The sequence below is a fragment of the Monoraphidium neglectum genome (assembly GCF_000611645.1).
Source record: "Monoraphidium neglectum strain SAG 48.87 unplaced genomic scaffold scaffold00307, whole genome shotgun sequence".
Taxonomy (NCBI): Eukaryota; Viridiplantae; Chlorophyta; class Chlorophyceae; order Sphaeropleales; family Selenastraceae; genus Monoraphidium; species Monoraphidium neglectum.
The window spans coordinates 15,519-29,916 of record NW_014013321.1 but is presented as its reverse complement, the minus strand read 5'-3'; the positions used below and the strand labels follow the sequence as shown (position 1 = coordinate 29,916).

Below are 14,398 nucleotides of genomic sequence, written 5' to 3'. Positions count from 1 at the left end.
CCCCCAGAGGCATCGTCCCCTTCAGTGCTGCTGCCCCTGCTGCCGCCTGAGCCTCTGTGGGCACCTACACCAGCACCTCTGGTGCTGCCGCCTCTGCCGCTTGGACTCGCCTTCCCCGCGCTGGTCCCACCAGGACGGCTGCTGCTGGCGTGCTGGCTGCCGCTTGCATCAGCCTTTCCCCTTTGCTGTGGTGAGCTTCCACTCATGACTTCACCACCGCTGCTGCTTCCGCTGCTGCTGCTGCCGCCGTCGGGCTGCGCAGCTAGCTGACCCTGCTTGCTGATCATTGCGGGGCTCCCTGGAGTGCAGCCCCGCAGCTCGTCGCCTCCACCCTTGCTGTTGCTGACATCACTGCAGCTGTCGCCGCCGCCGTCGCCGTCGCCCTCTCCGTTGCTGGCATCATCACCGCCAACGCCACTGCCTCTGGCGCTGCCGCTGCTGCCGGTGCTGCCGCTGGTGCTGCTGCTGGTGCTGCCGCTGCTGTTGCTGCCGCTGCCGCCGCCGCGGCTGCTGCTGCTGCTCCTGCTGCTGCTGCTCATGAGCATGCTTGATGACGGAGAGTTGTCGATGGTGCTGTCTGCCAGCTTCTCCCCACCTGTTGCGCGACCATGTCTGTTCTGACCCTTGAGTCCCGCCGCAGCAAATCCTGTGCTGTCCCCTTTTTGTGCATTGCCCGCTTTTGCCGTTTGCGTCCCAGCGCCCCTATCCGCACCTCCACGCAAGCTGCCCGACCGCGCGGTGGTGCTGCTGGAGGCACCGCTAGCCGCCGTCGGCGGGGTGACATCGGCAGCCGCCTGGCTGTCAGCTGAGGAGTCACCCGCCTGTTGCGCCGCCGCTGCTGCACAGCCCGCTGCTGCCGCAGGTCCCGCCTTGCTGCCACTTGCGGCCTGCTGCGGTTGAGCCCTGTAAGCAGCACCTGCGCTGCCATTGAGGGGCGTGCTAAGCTGCTGGTGGCTCGGGCGACCGCTGTCAGCCTGGTCCGATCCTGCTGCATAGCTGGCGTTTTGGGCTGGCCGCTTCCGCTGGAGGGTGCCTGCGTTCTCGGCTGCCATGCCTGTGCCGGGCTGGCTCCCGGCTGCGCCCGCGTGGGCAACTTCTGAGGATCCGCTGGCTTCGCTGCTCAGCCCCACAGCAGCACTGCTGCCCTGAGGTGACAGACTAGTGCTGCTGCCACCGCCGCTGGCAGCCGCAAGGTCGCCAGCATCAAAGCTTTCACCGAACGAGCTGCCGTCTGCAGCGCTGGACGCCGGTGCTGCCGGCTGCGTGGCGGCGGCGTCTTGCGCGCCCGACGGCAGCTTGTCACTGGTGGCACCGCCGCCACCAGCGCCGCTCGTTGGCGTTTGTGAAGGCGCTCCGCTGCTGCCGTTGTTGCCGGCGCCTGCTGCCGCCTGCGAGAGCCCCCGCCCCTCAGCGCTGCTGTCAACACTGCTCTTGCCGCTGGCAGGTGCGGAACAGGACGTGCCACTGCTCCCCTCGCCGCCGCTGCCAGTCGCCTGTGCGGTCTCTGCCTCTCCTGCTGGGGCACGCCTCATGCCCTCCGAGGCGGCCACGCCAGCAGCACCGCCTTCGGCGCCGCCGGCAGACCCGTCACTTCCCGCCAACTCTGCAGCGCTTTGGCCGCCGGCGCCCACAGGCGTGGCGGCAGCTGCGGCAGGAGAGTTGTGCAGGCTCCCCGCTTCTGCTGCCGCCACTGACGCCGCCGTGCAGGCGAGCCGGATGCTGCTGGCCAGCACCTCAACGTGCACGAGCGGTGCCATGTGCTGCACGCAGGCTGGCACAGGCATCAGGTGCAACGCCGCGGCAAACCGCGTTTCTGCGGCGAGCAGGGCTGCAGAGGCGCGGTCTGTGCCGCCGCTGCTGCTGGACCCGTGCTTGGCCAGCAGCGCCTCAAGCGCCGCCAGCTCGCCAAGGCGCTTTGCTGCGTCCGCACAATCCGACGCTGCCGCCAGGCCGCCGCTAACGGCCTCCAGCAATCTGCCAACCTCCTCCGCCGCCTGGAGCGCCGTCAGCACGCCCCCAGGCACGCTGGTCGAAGACATGCCACCCCGCAGCCGCTTCAGCGCGCTCGAGGCGCTTACTGTGGCGGCCTCCTCTGCTGCGAGCTCCAGCAGGCGCGCCAGGCTTCCCTGCGCTGCGGCCGCGCTGCGCTCATCGATGACAAGTGGCAGCAGCTCCATCGCTGCGCTCACCAGCGGCGCGTCTGCCGCCCCGCTTTGCTGCAGCTTGCGAGCGCGGCCGAGGGCGACAGGCAGCGCGCGCAGGCGCGCCGCGGCGTCATCGCTGCCAAGTGCTGCTGCCATGGCTGCGACGGCCTCGATTGCCGTGTCCTGATGCAGGAAGAAGTAAAAATAGTTTGGCAAATTCTTTGTCAGTGAGGGAAGGCCAAAGTATTGACCAAACATTCTAAGCAGGTCACGCATATACACGCAAAACCTGCCCAGACAAGACACAATATCACAGCACAGCACAGCACAGCACAGCACAGCACAGCACAGCACAGCACAGCACAGCACAGCACAGCACAGCACAGCGCAGCGCAGCACAGGACAGCACAGCGCAGCACAGCGCAAGCCCAGCAAAGCGCTGCCAAAATGGTGGTCGTTGCTCCGCAGCACAACCGCTTGATCATGGGACGCACCTGGCAGGGTGATGTAAGGTAGTCGCGGCCGGCGGCCACGACGGCCTGCTGCGCGCCATCCAGCCCCATCAGCCGCGCCGCCGCGCGCGCCGCCTCGTCCCAGACAACACGCCCAGCCCCGGTCGCACCCTGCGCCGCCGCCAGCGCCTGCAGCAGCACGCCGATCTGGTCGCGAAGCGCCGAGGACCGGGCCTCCGGCAGCTGCAGCTGCGCCGCCACCGCCTGGGCGGCCAGCCTGCAGAGTTCTACGTCGTCCCTGCCATTTCCAACCGCATGGGCGCAGCTGAAGAGCCGCGCCGCTGCCCGGACAGACGCGTCGGTGACCGCCGCGGCGCCCAACCGCAGGCGCATCTCTACGCGCAGCGCCTCCTCATTGGCCACGCCTGCGTCCGCGCCCGCGCCTGGGGCGTGCCACGCCTTGAACGCCGGGGACTTGGCGAGCGCCGCCAGTCGCAGCAGCTTCAGCTGCGGCGTGAGGGCGCTGCTGTCGTCCGGGTTGAGTGTTGAGCTGCGCAGCACGGCGCTTGCAAGGCCGACCGCCGCCTCAAGGCGCGCCGCCGCGTCGCTGGCAACCACCACGGCTTTGAGAGTTGAAAAAACGGGGGTCGGCAGGCCCAGCACCCGCAGCACCCGGACCGCACCAAGCACGGCCGCGGCCTCGTCGCCGCGCGCCGCGGCGTCTTCCACTGCTGACAGGCTGTTGACGGCTCGCTTCAGCAGCTTTGTGGGCTGTGCGGCCGCGAGGGGGACGGCCAGCGGGCCAGTCAGGCCTGTGCCATCACCAGCTTCACCCAGTACCTCTGCATCCCCTGCTGCCACGCCTGCCGCAGCGCCGACGAAGCCGCCACCTCCGCCATCTTCACCGCCGCGGCCGCCGCCATCGTAGCTTGCCACACCTGCCAGCCGGCGCAGCTTCTCGAGTGCTGAGTCGCCGATGAGCAGCTGCAGCGCAGCATCCCACCTGGCATGCGAGGCGGCCGCCGGGCCGCTGGCGCAGGCCATGAGGTTGAGCGCCCCCGCCCAGCCCGCAGCATCCCGCCACTCGATCGCTCCCAGCAGATCGGCCAGCTCAGCCAGGCGCGGCGCCGCGCCGCCCGCGCCGCGCGACGCCGAAAGCAGCCGCGCGGCGTCGCCCTTCTCTTGGGCGGCTGCCCCATCGCCACGAGCGTCGCCGCCGCCTGCACCCGTGATGCGCTTGATGAGCGCCATGAATGCCGCCGCTTGATCCGGCCCCAACGCCTCCTGCACCTCCACCGCCGCCGCAATCAGATCCTCGTTGATGCCGCCGCTGCTGCGCGCCCCTCTGGCAAGCGCAGCGAAAACAGGCTGTGCCGCGTCTGGCTTGACCAGGCCCGTCGCCAGGCTCGCCACCAGCTCGGTATCGCCGACATCCTCAGGCCCGGCCGCAGCCGCGGCGGCGCCCGCTGCGGGCGGCTGCAGCTCCTGCATGGCCGATTGCAGCTCTGGCCGATGCGGCGCCTCGCCTTTCTTGGCGATCTGGGCCGCGCTGGTGGCGTCTGAGCCAGCGGCCAGTGCAAGCGCCGCTGCCAGTTGCTGTTTGCTTGTTGGCTGCCGTGCGATGGCATCCAACTGCTCTGCCGTTGCGTCGCCGCCGCGGCAGACCGCCGCAGCTGCTGCGATTGCGGCCAGGGGGAGTGCGGCACGCATGGCGTCCCCGCCCTCCGGCGCTGCCGCCGCAGCCTGCAGCAGCCGCGTCTGGACGCGCCCCATGGCGCGCGGGTCGAAGCGCGCTGGCAGCTGCTGGTGGCTGCTTGTATGCTGCCCTGGCTGCACGTTGCCCTTCTGCCCCTGCCCCTGCTTCTGTTTCTGCTCGCTCTTCAGGCTGACCTGCAGAGTCAGCGGCACCTCCAGCGCCACCGGCTGGCCGAGAGTGTCGAGCTGGTTGCTGCAAATGAGCTGCACCGCGCCCGTGTATGTGGCCGCCGCGGCCAGTGGGCCCGCCGTCACCGCAGCCAGCAGCGCCAGCTCCCCATGAGGCGGCACGACCAGCTGCTGCAGCTCGCCGCCGCCGACGGGCGTCCCTTCGAGCCGGCGCAGCAGCTGCAGCTGCACCTCTCCGACAGGCCCAAACGTGGCGTCATGCGCAACGGTGACGCGCGCGGCCGTGCCGCCCCTGTTCTGCAGCACCAGTGGCGCGCCCTCCAGGCGCCGCCTGTCGGCGCCCGGCGCCACGGGCGGCAGCTTCAGCGCTGCTGCCTTGACCCGCAGCTGCGGCCCGCTGCAACGCAGCTCGCACGTCGCGCGCACCAGCTGCTGCGCCGCAATGTTGGTGCTCAGCCAGCAGCCAAAGGACTTGATCTCGCCCGGCGTCAGCTCGGCTGGCACGTGCCGCAGCATAAGCGTGGCAGTGTCACCCGCAGGGACCGTCACACGCACGGAGGCCGGCTGCGATGCGCCGGCCTCCGGTGACACGAGGGGGATCTCTCCTTTGTACGCCGTCCCCCGATCTGTCGCTGCTCCGAACGCCGCGGCAGGGGGGCCGCCTGCCACTGGCGCGGGCCCCGGGGCTGCCATGCTGAAACGGCGGCCGCTGTCCTGCTGCTCCGGTGGGGCCAGCTGCAGCTCGAGGGGCAGGCTGCCCGGGTTGCTGACACGCAGCTCCGCGACGGCGCCTGAGAACACGCCAGAGGCGTAGAAGTGGCGCTCCAGGAAGGTCTCTGGCTTGGTCATGTCAACATGGAAGCGCACAGCCTCGGCCCTCCACACGGGCGCCCCGCAGAGCACGTCGAGGAGGAAGGGCAGGCTGTCGCCGCCCTCCACGGCGAGCAGGCAGCGGGAGAGGCCGGCGTCCTCGGCGCCAATGCGTAGCTCGAGGGCGCCGCAGGCGCCGGCGGGCACCGCGTCGGCCAGGGGCGGGGGCGGGGTGGCTGCAGCGGCACGCCATGCGTAGCTGGCCGCAGGCGGCTGGCGCGACAGGGAGTAGCGCACTGGCACGCGCCCTGGTGAGAGGCGGGCACAAGGGGTATGGTGCGCGAGGGCTTGAGATGTGAACCATCTTGCAGGCAGTGGTTAGGACCGAATGTCGTGCAAGGTTGGGGTCAGAGTCACACGCTCAACGCTCACAATCTGCTCAGCAACTTGAAAATCACATAAAGGCAGACTATCTCCACTTTCAGGCGGCACCCTGCAATCAATAATCCTGCCCTCCCCCGCACGGTCCCCCACCTGTGTTGCGCAGCCGCAAGCTGACCACCTTGAACTGCCCGGGCTGCAGCTCGACCCTCGGCAGCGCCTCGCCGCTAGACACCTGTCGCATCGCCTCGCCCTGTGGCCCGAGCAGCTCGAGGCAGTACGCCGGCCGCAGGACCTGCGCGCTCAGCGGCAGCTCCCAGCGGTTGCTGGCGCCGCCGACTGCCACAGTCAGCGCGCCCTGCACCAGCTCGTCTCGGGGTCCCGGCTGCAGCGCCACCTCGAGCGGCGCGTCGCGCTCAAACGGCGCCAGCACGCGCGCCTCGGGCCGCACGCTGACTGCTGCACCGCCCGGCGCGGCGGTGCCCGCGGCGGCTGCGGCCACCGCAGCCCGCATGGGCAGCCGCACGCCGGTATTGTTGGTGATGCGTACGACGGCGGTGGCGCGCTGCTTGTAAGTGGGCACCTCCCCAAAGTCGATGCCCGCACCCGGCGATGGGTCCAGGCTGATGTCCAGAGCCTGGGCCTCCGCAGTCACCCGCACCGCCACCGCCGCGCCGCCACTGCCGCCGCTGCTCGACCGGCCGCCGCCTGCAGTGAGAATGAAGCGCGCCGCGTGCTCGCCGGGCGCGAGGCCGGCGCCGCCCGTGCGAAGCTCGAACTCAATGGCCGCCACGCGGCCGGGTGCCACCAACAGCTGCCGGCGCGGCGCCACGATCGGCGGCGCGGCGGCGCCGCCCTCCGCCAGCGCAGGCGCTGCTCCTGCTGCCGCCGCTGCTGGGACGGCAGCTGCGGCAGCGGACGCATCATCATCCAGGTGTATGCTGAGCGGAGCGCGCGTCTTGTTGTCAATGTGCAGCTGCACCGCCCTGGCGGCGCCGCCGGCGCCACCTGCCAGGACAGGGTCGAAGGCGAGCGCAACGGCGGGCGCGCTGGCAAACACGACCCCCGGCTCCGCGCCCTCGTAGAACGTGACCGCGCCGTCGCGCGGCCGGCTGGCGGCCGCCGCCATTGCCGCGGCGAGCGCGGCCGCGGCCGCGGGGTCGCCGCCGGGGGGCGGCTGCGGGGCGGCGCGGAGCAGGCGCTGGGCCTCGTGGAGCATCTCGAGCATGCGGCGGCGGCGGGACAGGAGGCTGCGGATTGCGATATCAAGGAACTCGGCCTGGCGGGAAAGTGGAGCCAAGGATTGGTATCGTTAGGGTGGGGGTTGCTGCAAGGAGGGGTTGAACGTGGGCGCACAGGCGAGGTGGGTATGGAAGTGTGAGCAGTGAACCAAAAGACTATGGGGCTGATGCTGCGGCACACATGCCCCGACAGGGATATGAAGGATGAGAAAGGAATGCTATGACATGCAAGCGTTCTTGCTTGATCTCAATGATCAAGGAGCCAGAGATTGCCCAACACAAGAATCCAGGTTTATTTGGGCGCAACAAATGGCTGCGCACGTCAGATTGCACCCCTCCACACGCCGCGGCAGACGTGCCAGCACACGGTCTCACCTGCCCGACCGCCATCGCGTTGGCGCTGCTGCTGACCCTCATCGCCTGCGCCATGGTCTTCAGCGCCCCCTTGCCGCCCTCCACCCGCCGCTGCACCTCCTCCAGCTCACGCATGCTGCTGACGCCCGCCGCCTGCACCGCCATCATCATGGCCAGCGCGCGGAAGCTGGCAAGCAGCTGCGCGTCGAGCGCGTCGCGGAGGCGCCGCGCTGCGCCGCCGGCGGCCTGAGCTGCGCCGTCCATGCCGCTTGTGGCCAACGCTGTGATGGCGCTGTCTTTGTCAACACTGTCCTTGTCAGCCAAGGTCAGTTTCAACAGCGGCAGGTCCCGCATGCCTTTGAGCAGCTGCCGCGCCTCCACAGATGCGTCGGCCCACTGCCTGCAGGCCAGCAGCTCGCCGGCCGCCCGCGCCGCCGCCCTCATGCCGTCGGTGCCGTCCTGGCTGCTGTCGTCGCCACCACCGCTGCTCCCAGCGAGCGCCGCGTGCTGCGCGGCGGCGGCGGTAGCTGCCCGGCTTGCGAGTGCCGCAGCCGCACTCATCGCCTGCCGGTGTGCGCTGTTGCGCAGCTCTGAGCCTTCGCGGCTGCTCCTGTCGCCGCTGTCGTCCGTCAGGCTTGCTGGATCTTGAGGCCGGGGGCCAAGGCTGCCAGGCTTGAGGCGGCGGAGCTGTGTGTCAAAGTCATACAGACGGGTGAGCGCCGTTCCGATCTGACTTTGCAGCTCCAGCACCGCGCCGGCGCCGCCGCTGCCACTGATGCCTGTGCCGCCGCCGCTGCGCGCGCCGCCGGCGTCGCTGCCGGGTGCGGATGCGCTTTGCGGCGTGCGCTGGTCCCAGGCGTTGGGGCGTGGCTTGTACGCCACCCGTACGGCGTAGAACAGCAGCATAGACGTCCGGGCATCCGGATCCTGCCCGGGACCGGCACCGAGATAGATCTTGCGGCTCCTTCTGCTTTCCCAGCAAAGAGATGCGATCGGGGCGGCGTCGCAACGCAGAACGCCGCCGCCGATCGGCTGCTGCGCCGCCAGCTCTTTACTTCCACTGGCCTCGCTAGAGCGCTGCGCCAAGAAGCTGAAGTGTATCGCCGCCTTGTCCGGGTCGTTGATCACGATGCTGACCGGCTGCAGCGGCACGCCAGGCTGCAGATCGAGCATGGCACCCTGTCCACCACCTTTGACAAAGTACGCGTGCTCAAGGCTGAGCCGCACCGCGGCACAGCCGCCGTGCTGGCGGCGGGCCGCCTCTGACATCGAGAAAATGAGTGGCTCTGCTGAGCTGATCTGGAGCTCAGCCACGGCGCCTTTGGACTGGTTGCGAATTGCCCAGGCAGCTGGGAAGTTGCCATGGCTCCCAGTGAGGGTGTCGGCGGCCTGTCCAGTGGATGTGGAGATTTGTGTGCACATCCATCGCTGCGTTAAGATTATAGGATGACTCCGAAGCAGAATCTGGCTGACCGGTACCATGGGGTGGAGTGCCCCATACAGCAGAAGTGTACACACGCGGCAGCTAGTCCCATCCTAGCCATAAGGTCAGGTCCTTGCGCACGCACCAGCATGACCTCATCCAGCATGCAGCCCCAAGGCGGCCGCCCCTCCGCCTCCAGCGCGGCCGCCAGCTCGCGGCTCTTGTCGTGCGCCTGCTTCAGCTGGGCGTTGGCGGCGTCCTTGAGAGACCTGTATTGAGCCTCCTGCTGCTCGATCTCCTTCTTCTTGCTGGTGAAAAGGTCAAAAAAGTGGGTAATCTGGGAGGCGGAAGCAAGGAGAGGTGCGGTGAGAGTCTTGCCACGCATGCTGTGGGGTGCTTAGGCGGCAGCATGGGAAGGGCCTGCTGCATGGTACAGGTACAGGCAGGGCATGAGGGCGAGGGGGGGACGAGGATGCTGGTGCCTTCCTTCAGCAGACAATTGGGGGTACTCGAGCACTGGCTGGAAATGGCACGCACCAGACAGGCCTGTTTCTGCTCTCACAGCCTTGCCGCTGGATGCGCGGTTCTCACGAGCTCGACCAAGCGGCAACCCACCGTATCAACCGCTTTTTGAAACAGCCCTCGCCGCGCGAGCCGCCGCGCCTCCACCAGGTGACTCCCCTCCTCGTCCCACAGCTCGCCCTGCGCCACCAGCTGCGCCGCGGCCGCCGCCAGCGGAGCGCCGTCGGCGGCGGCCAGCAGCTGGCGCGCCTCTTCAAAAACGACCCGGCCGATCTCGTCGTAAGCCCACCCCTCCAGGCGCATCAGGCGGTCCAGCGCGCCAAGCCCGCCGCAGTCGCCGCTGGCATCGCCGCCACGGCCGCGCCGCAGCTCTGAAAGCGGCGCGTCGAGCAGGCGCCGTGTGAGGGCCGCGTTGGCGTGCAGCTCGCCGATCAGCCGGCTGACACGCAGCACCTGGATTGAAGGCGGCCAGCAAGTGCATATGAACAGCAGACACGGGCAATCGCAAATTTGGCAGAGCAGCAAAAAGGGACAGAGCAGCACGAAGGAACAGCAGCTGATTAGGTCCCGCCGAGGCGGAGCAGCAAACAGGGCCGAGCAGCTGGACAGCAGCAGGCAGCGTGCGCAGCAGGCTGTTATGCACGCCCTTGCAGCCCCACACCCCGCCGCCACGATCCCCCCGAACTCCGGTTATTGCTCACTGGCCCAAATGCACAGCCCACCTGGGGACAGAAGTCGAAAAGGGTCATGAGCTGCTCAGGCGCCACGTGCATCGCCGTCGTGAGCGCCGTCAGCTCCGCCTCGTGCTGCGCAAACCAGGCCACGGCCAGCGGCGAGCCGAGGCCGAGCGCGCCGGCCGCCTCTGGGGGTCCGGACTGCTCCAGCAGCCGCAGCAGCTGGGCAGGGATTTGGGCGGGAAAGGGAGAGGGGTTTAGCACAGACAGCAGTGCGAGATCGTGCCAAAAGGGGTGCAAATCCAACTGCAGCTCAGCAGCGCAAGCACCGGTGAGCTGCTGTGCACCCCATCAAAACCCCATGACACTACGTTGGCATTCAAAAAAAACCACGTGCGGGCTCAAAGATAAGGCCCAGGGGCGGCCTATTGGTCAATTATGCCCAAGCCATTGTCATCATCCCGCAGCACCAACCTGAGGCAGACGCTGCACATCTCCCAGCCGCAGCTCCTCCCAAGCCGGCTCCATGCCGCCCACCGCCAGGCGCTCGCCGCCGCCCGCCGCCCGCCACAGCGGCGCGGCGGCCAGCTGGCGCTGCCTTTGCTCAGGCGCAGCGGAGACGTGCGCGGCGAACGCGGCCTCGATGGAAGCCACCTCAGCGCGCAGCACCTCCTTCTGCAGGCGCTCGCTGCACTCCCGCAGACGCCTGCCCGCCGGCGCCATGCCGGGGCGGCGCTCCGTCAGGACGTCGGCTGCGTGGAGGGTAGCTGCCTTGAAAGCATCAAGAGCGGCTGCCACTGCGCCGGCCGCCTCTGCCTGCGCCGCTTCACGCACATCCGGGGAGTCCTCAAAGCTATTGCCGGTGGCGCCACTGCTGATGCTGCTGCCGCCGATCACCGGCAGGCGCGAGACGGCAAGCGCCGCCGCTGTCATCCGCATCACCGCCTGCACGTCTGCCGCCTGCAGCTGTCCCGCCGCCCGTGCGGGGCCCAGGCTGTCTCCAATCCCAGCCAGGCGGTCTGCAAAGCGGTGCAGGGCGAACGACGCCGGCAGGTACGCCACTGCGCCGCCGCCGATGCGCCGCTCGGCCGACACCAGGAGCTCCGCAGGTCCGGACGCCAGGCCGTAGCACGCCCGCAGCTCTGCCCCGCCGGCGGCGAGCAGCGCGAACGGCAGCCGCGCCGCGAGAGCGCCCGCGCGCACCCTCAGGGCTGCGGCGTCGGCTGGAAGAGCGCGAGCCTCTGGGCCGCAGCCCGCGGCGGTGCACCAGCCCATGAGGCGGTCTGCCAGGGCCTCCAGCGCCTGGTCGGGCTGCTGGCAGCGCGCGAGGCGCAGGCAGGCGAGCGCCTGCAGCAGCAGGTGCGTCTGCGCCGCGGCCAGGCCGCGCCGTGCTGGCGCGAGCACGGGGCTGCCGTCTAGGCGCCCCAGCAGCTTTGACAGCAGGCTGGTTGCGCCACGGCCGCTGTCGTCGTCCCAGCCGTGACTCGCGTCCTCGTCAGCATCGGCACAGCCGCACAGCAGCAGCAGCTCGTGCGCGGCGGCCAGCACGTCCGCAGGCGGCGCCGCGTCGAAAACGGCGCGCTGAAGCGAAACCGCGCGCGTGGACGCCTCTGACTGCAGCCGCAGCAGGTCCGGCTGCAGGGCTGCCAGCTCAGCGGCTGCCGTGCCGCGCGTCAGGAAGGCCTGGTAGCGCGGCCACACCTGATAGTGGGGAAGGTGTTTGCGTTGAGGGAAGCGTTAGCTGTGTTGGTGCTTTGAAGTAAAGCAACGCTTGGTTCCAATCTGCACCGAAAAGCGCTATGATTTGCACGAGTACGCCATCGCAGCAGCAGCAGCAGCAGCAGCAGCAGCAGCAGCAGCAGCAGCAGCAGCAGCAGCAGCAGCAGCAGCAGCAGCACTCTCAACCCTGGCAACCTTTACCAACCTGCAGGCAGCCGCAAAGCGCCGTGGCGCTGAGCTGCAACAGAGACCCAAGCCATGCGGCAGCGCCACCAAACACATCGCCCTCCTCCAGCCCGTCTGCCGCCGCACGCAGCTCGGTGGCCGCATCAGCCGCCGCGTCGCGCGCCGCGAGCAGTTGCTGCATCGCCGGGCTCCAGTCAGGAAGCTGCTGAGCGGCTGCCACCACGCGGTGCAAGAGCTCCAGCTGCAATGACAGCGACGCGCGCTCCGATTTCTCAGGCTTGCAGCCTGCCGCGCCCGCTGCCCTGGCCAGCAGCTCTGAGGCACTGCTGGCCGCGGCTTGCAGCGCGCGCCGGGCGCGCGCCGCCGCCGCCGCCGCCCTCTCTCGCCGCGCCCCGGCTGCACGCTCCTGTGCGCGCGCGCAGTCGGCCTGCAGGGCTGCCAGCTGTTTCCGCAGCTCGGCCAGATCATCATCGAGGCGCTGCAGCGCGGCGCGGGCGTCGGCGATCTGCTTGTTGAGCGCCTCGACCTCTTGAGCCTGGAAGCCGTCCGCCGCGCGCACCAGCGCGCGGTGTTTCCTATCTTCAAGCTCCTTGACCCATTTGGCCGTCTCGCGGCGCTGGGCGCCGTTGGCATTGGCGTCGATTGACGAGCGCAGCTCAGCTTCTCGCTGGTCTATCACGTCAAAGGCGGCGTCCGCCTCAGCCTGTGCGCCCGCCGTGTCCCTGCATGCCGCTGCATGCCGCCCCAGTGCGACGTTGAGCGATGCCGCGGCCGCGCCAGTGGCCGCAGCGAGCAGCAGCGCCGCACCCAGCTGGCGAGGCAGCGTGTGCCCGGCAAGGGCGCCGCCGTGGGCCGCCGCGGCGGCTGCGGCCGCGTCGTCGGCGTGCAGCTGCTTGGCAGCTGCCAGAACCTCAGGCAGCCAAGACTCTGTCTGCAGCACGTCGCCGGTGGCATCGCTTGCAAAGAGGGGCCTGGAGCTTGCCGTGCCTGCGGCCTGGGGTGGCGCGGCAGCACCTGCTCGCTCTGCTGGCGCCTGCAGCAGGGCTTTAACCTGCGCGGCGACCTCACTGCTGGGCTGCAGCAGGCACGCCACGTCGGCCCAGCCGAGCGCCACCGGCGCGAGGGGCGCCGCAGTGCCAGGCGGGAAGGCGCTCATGACTGCGTCGAGGCTGCGAGCGAGCGCCTTGGACGCTGTCAGGGAGGGATACAGGTCCAGCATGGCACCTGCGCCGGCCCTGCCGTCATCAGCCCCCATCCCCCCGAATGCCGGCGCGGCAGCCGCCGCCGTCGCCCCCGCGCCTGCAGCGCCGGCGGTCCCGGCCAGCTGTGCAGTCAGGTCAGCGACCCGCGAGTAGGCGCAGGGCTGCAGCGCAACTTCCGTGGCGCTGGCTGCGACTGCCGCGGCCGGCATCAGCAGGCGGCACCTGAACCCTGCATATGCCCGAGCCAAGGCGTCCTCGCAGCCGACCAAAATTCCGCTTGCCGCCGCGGCTGCACGGGCTGCGGCGCTCTCCCTGCTGGCTGAGCGCCTCCCTGGATGCTGCAGCAGCTGCTGCTGCTGCTCCTGCTGCTGCAGGCTGCGCGCGATGTGGTCGAGGGAGAGGGCGCCGCACAGCTCCCGCAGCTCTGACAGCCGCGCCCGCTGCTGCTCATCATGGCCATCCAGGTCAGCAGCGCCGTCATCACGCCTGCTTCCCGCCGCCACCATACCGCTGAACGCGGCCGGCGCCTCCCGCAGGCCCGCCGCCAGCGCCAGCGCGCGCCTGTAGCACGCATCCTCCAGGTTGGCGCGCAGCAGCGCCGCTGCTGCCGCGGCCGCGGCGGACGCGGCGTCGCCGGCCGCGTCCGCGTCCGCCTTCGCCTGCTGCAACTCCCGCAGCGCCGCCAGCAGCCCCTCCAGCGCCGCGGGCGCCGCCGGGTCGCACTGGTCCTCCTCGGCGCCCGCTCTGGCGGTGCGCTGCCACGCTGCAGGGTCGACGGCGCAGTCCTCCTGCTCCAGCTGCTGCAGGCCCCGCAGCGCGTCCGCCCAGGGGTGCTCCGCCGCCAGGCGCGACAAGAACGCCTCGGCCCGTTGGCCGGCTTCATGAGCATCCAGCAGCACCCGATGCAGCAGCGCGGGGGACGCCGCGCCGGGGGCGAACGCGCCGCCGCCCGCGGGCGCCCCGGCGCCGCCGCCGAGCGCCGCGGCGAGCCGCTCCAAGTCGGCCTGCGCGGCCTGCAGCTGGCGAACGAGCGCGGGGTCGGCGCGGCCCGCTGCAGTTCGCAGCGCGGCCAGCAGGCGCGAGAGCGATTCGGACGCCGCCGCGAGCTTGCCGCGCGCGTGCTCTCGCCACAGCGCGCCATCGTCCCCGTCCGACGGCCCACCGCCTGCCGCTGCGGCGGCGGCTGCAGCTCCCGCTGCAGATCCCGCGTCTGGTACCTGGTTGGGTGGGCGGTCTAGCAGGCCCGCAAAGGGCATGAGTGCGTCGACCAGCTTGTTGCTCTCGACCACCTTCAAGGGCAGCCCCAGGCTGCGCAAGTGCTGCACCAGTTCGTCGCTGCGCGCGGCGAGGTATGTGGTGTCCCGCCGCCGCCGCACTCGCACGCCCGCTGGCGCAGCGGCCGGCTC

At 70.1% G+C, this 14,398-nt stretch overlaps 1 protein-coding gene across 1 annotated transcript in view; it reads right to left on the bottom strand.

Annotated features, from left to right (window-relative positions):
* Window positions 1–1,120: 1,120 nt before the first annotated feature.
* The window catches only part of MNEG_2649 (Midasin), a gene marked incomplete at both ends in the record, with an annotated part of 28,411 nt that continues 15,133 nt past the window's right edge, over window positions 1,121–14,398 (bottom strand). The window contains 10 exons of the mRNA XM_014048874.1: window positions 1,121–1,179; window positions 1,592–2,327; window positions 2,639–5,598; window positions 5,825–6,950; window positions 7,288–8,655; window positions 8,835–9,026; window positions 9,305–9,664; window positions 9,934–10,107; window positions 10,360–11,586; window positions 11,810–14,379. Coding sequence (XP_013904328.1) covers window positions 1,121–1,179; window positions 1,592–2,327; window positions 2,639–5,598; window positions 5,825–6,950; window positions 7,288–8,655; window positions 8,835–9,026; window positions 9,305–9,664; window positions 9,934–10,107; window positions 10,360–11,586; window positions 11,810–14,379 — 10,772 coding nt within the window. The remainder of the gene's footprint in view (window positions 1,180–1,591; window positions 2,328–2,638; window positions 5,599–5,824; window positions 6,951–7,287; window positions 8,656–8,834; window positions 9,027–9,304; window positions 9,665–9,933; window positions 10,108–10,359; window positions 11,587–11,809; window positions 14,380–14,398) is intronic.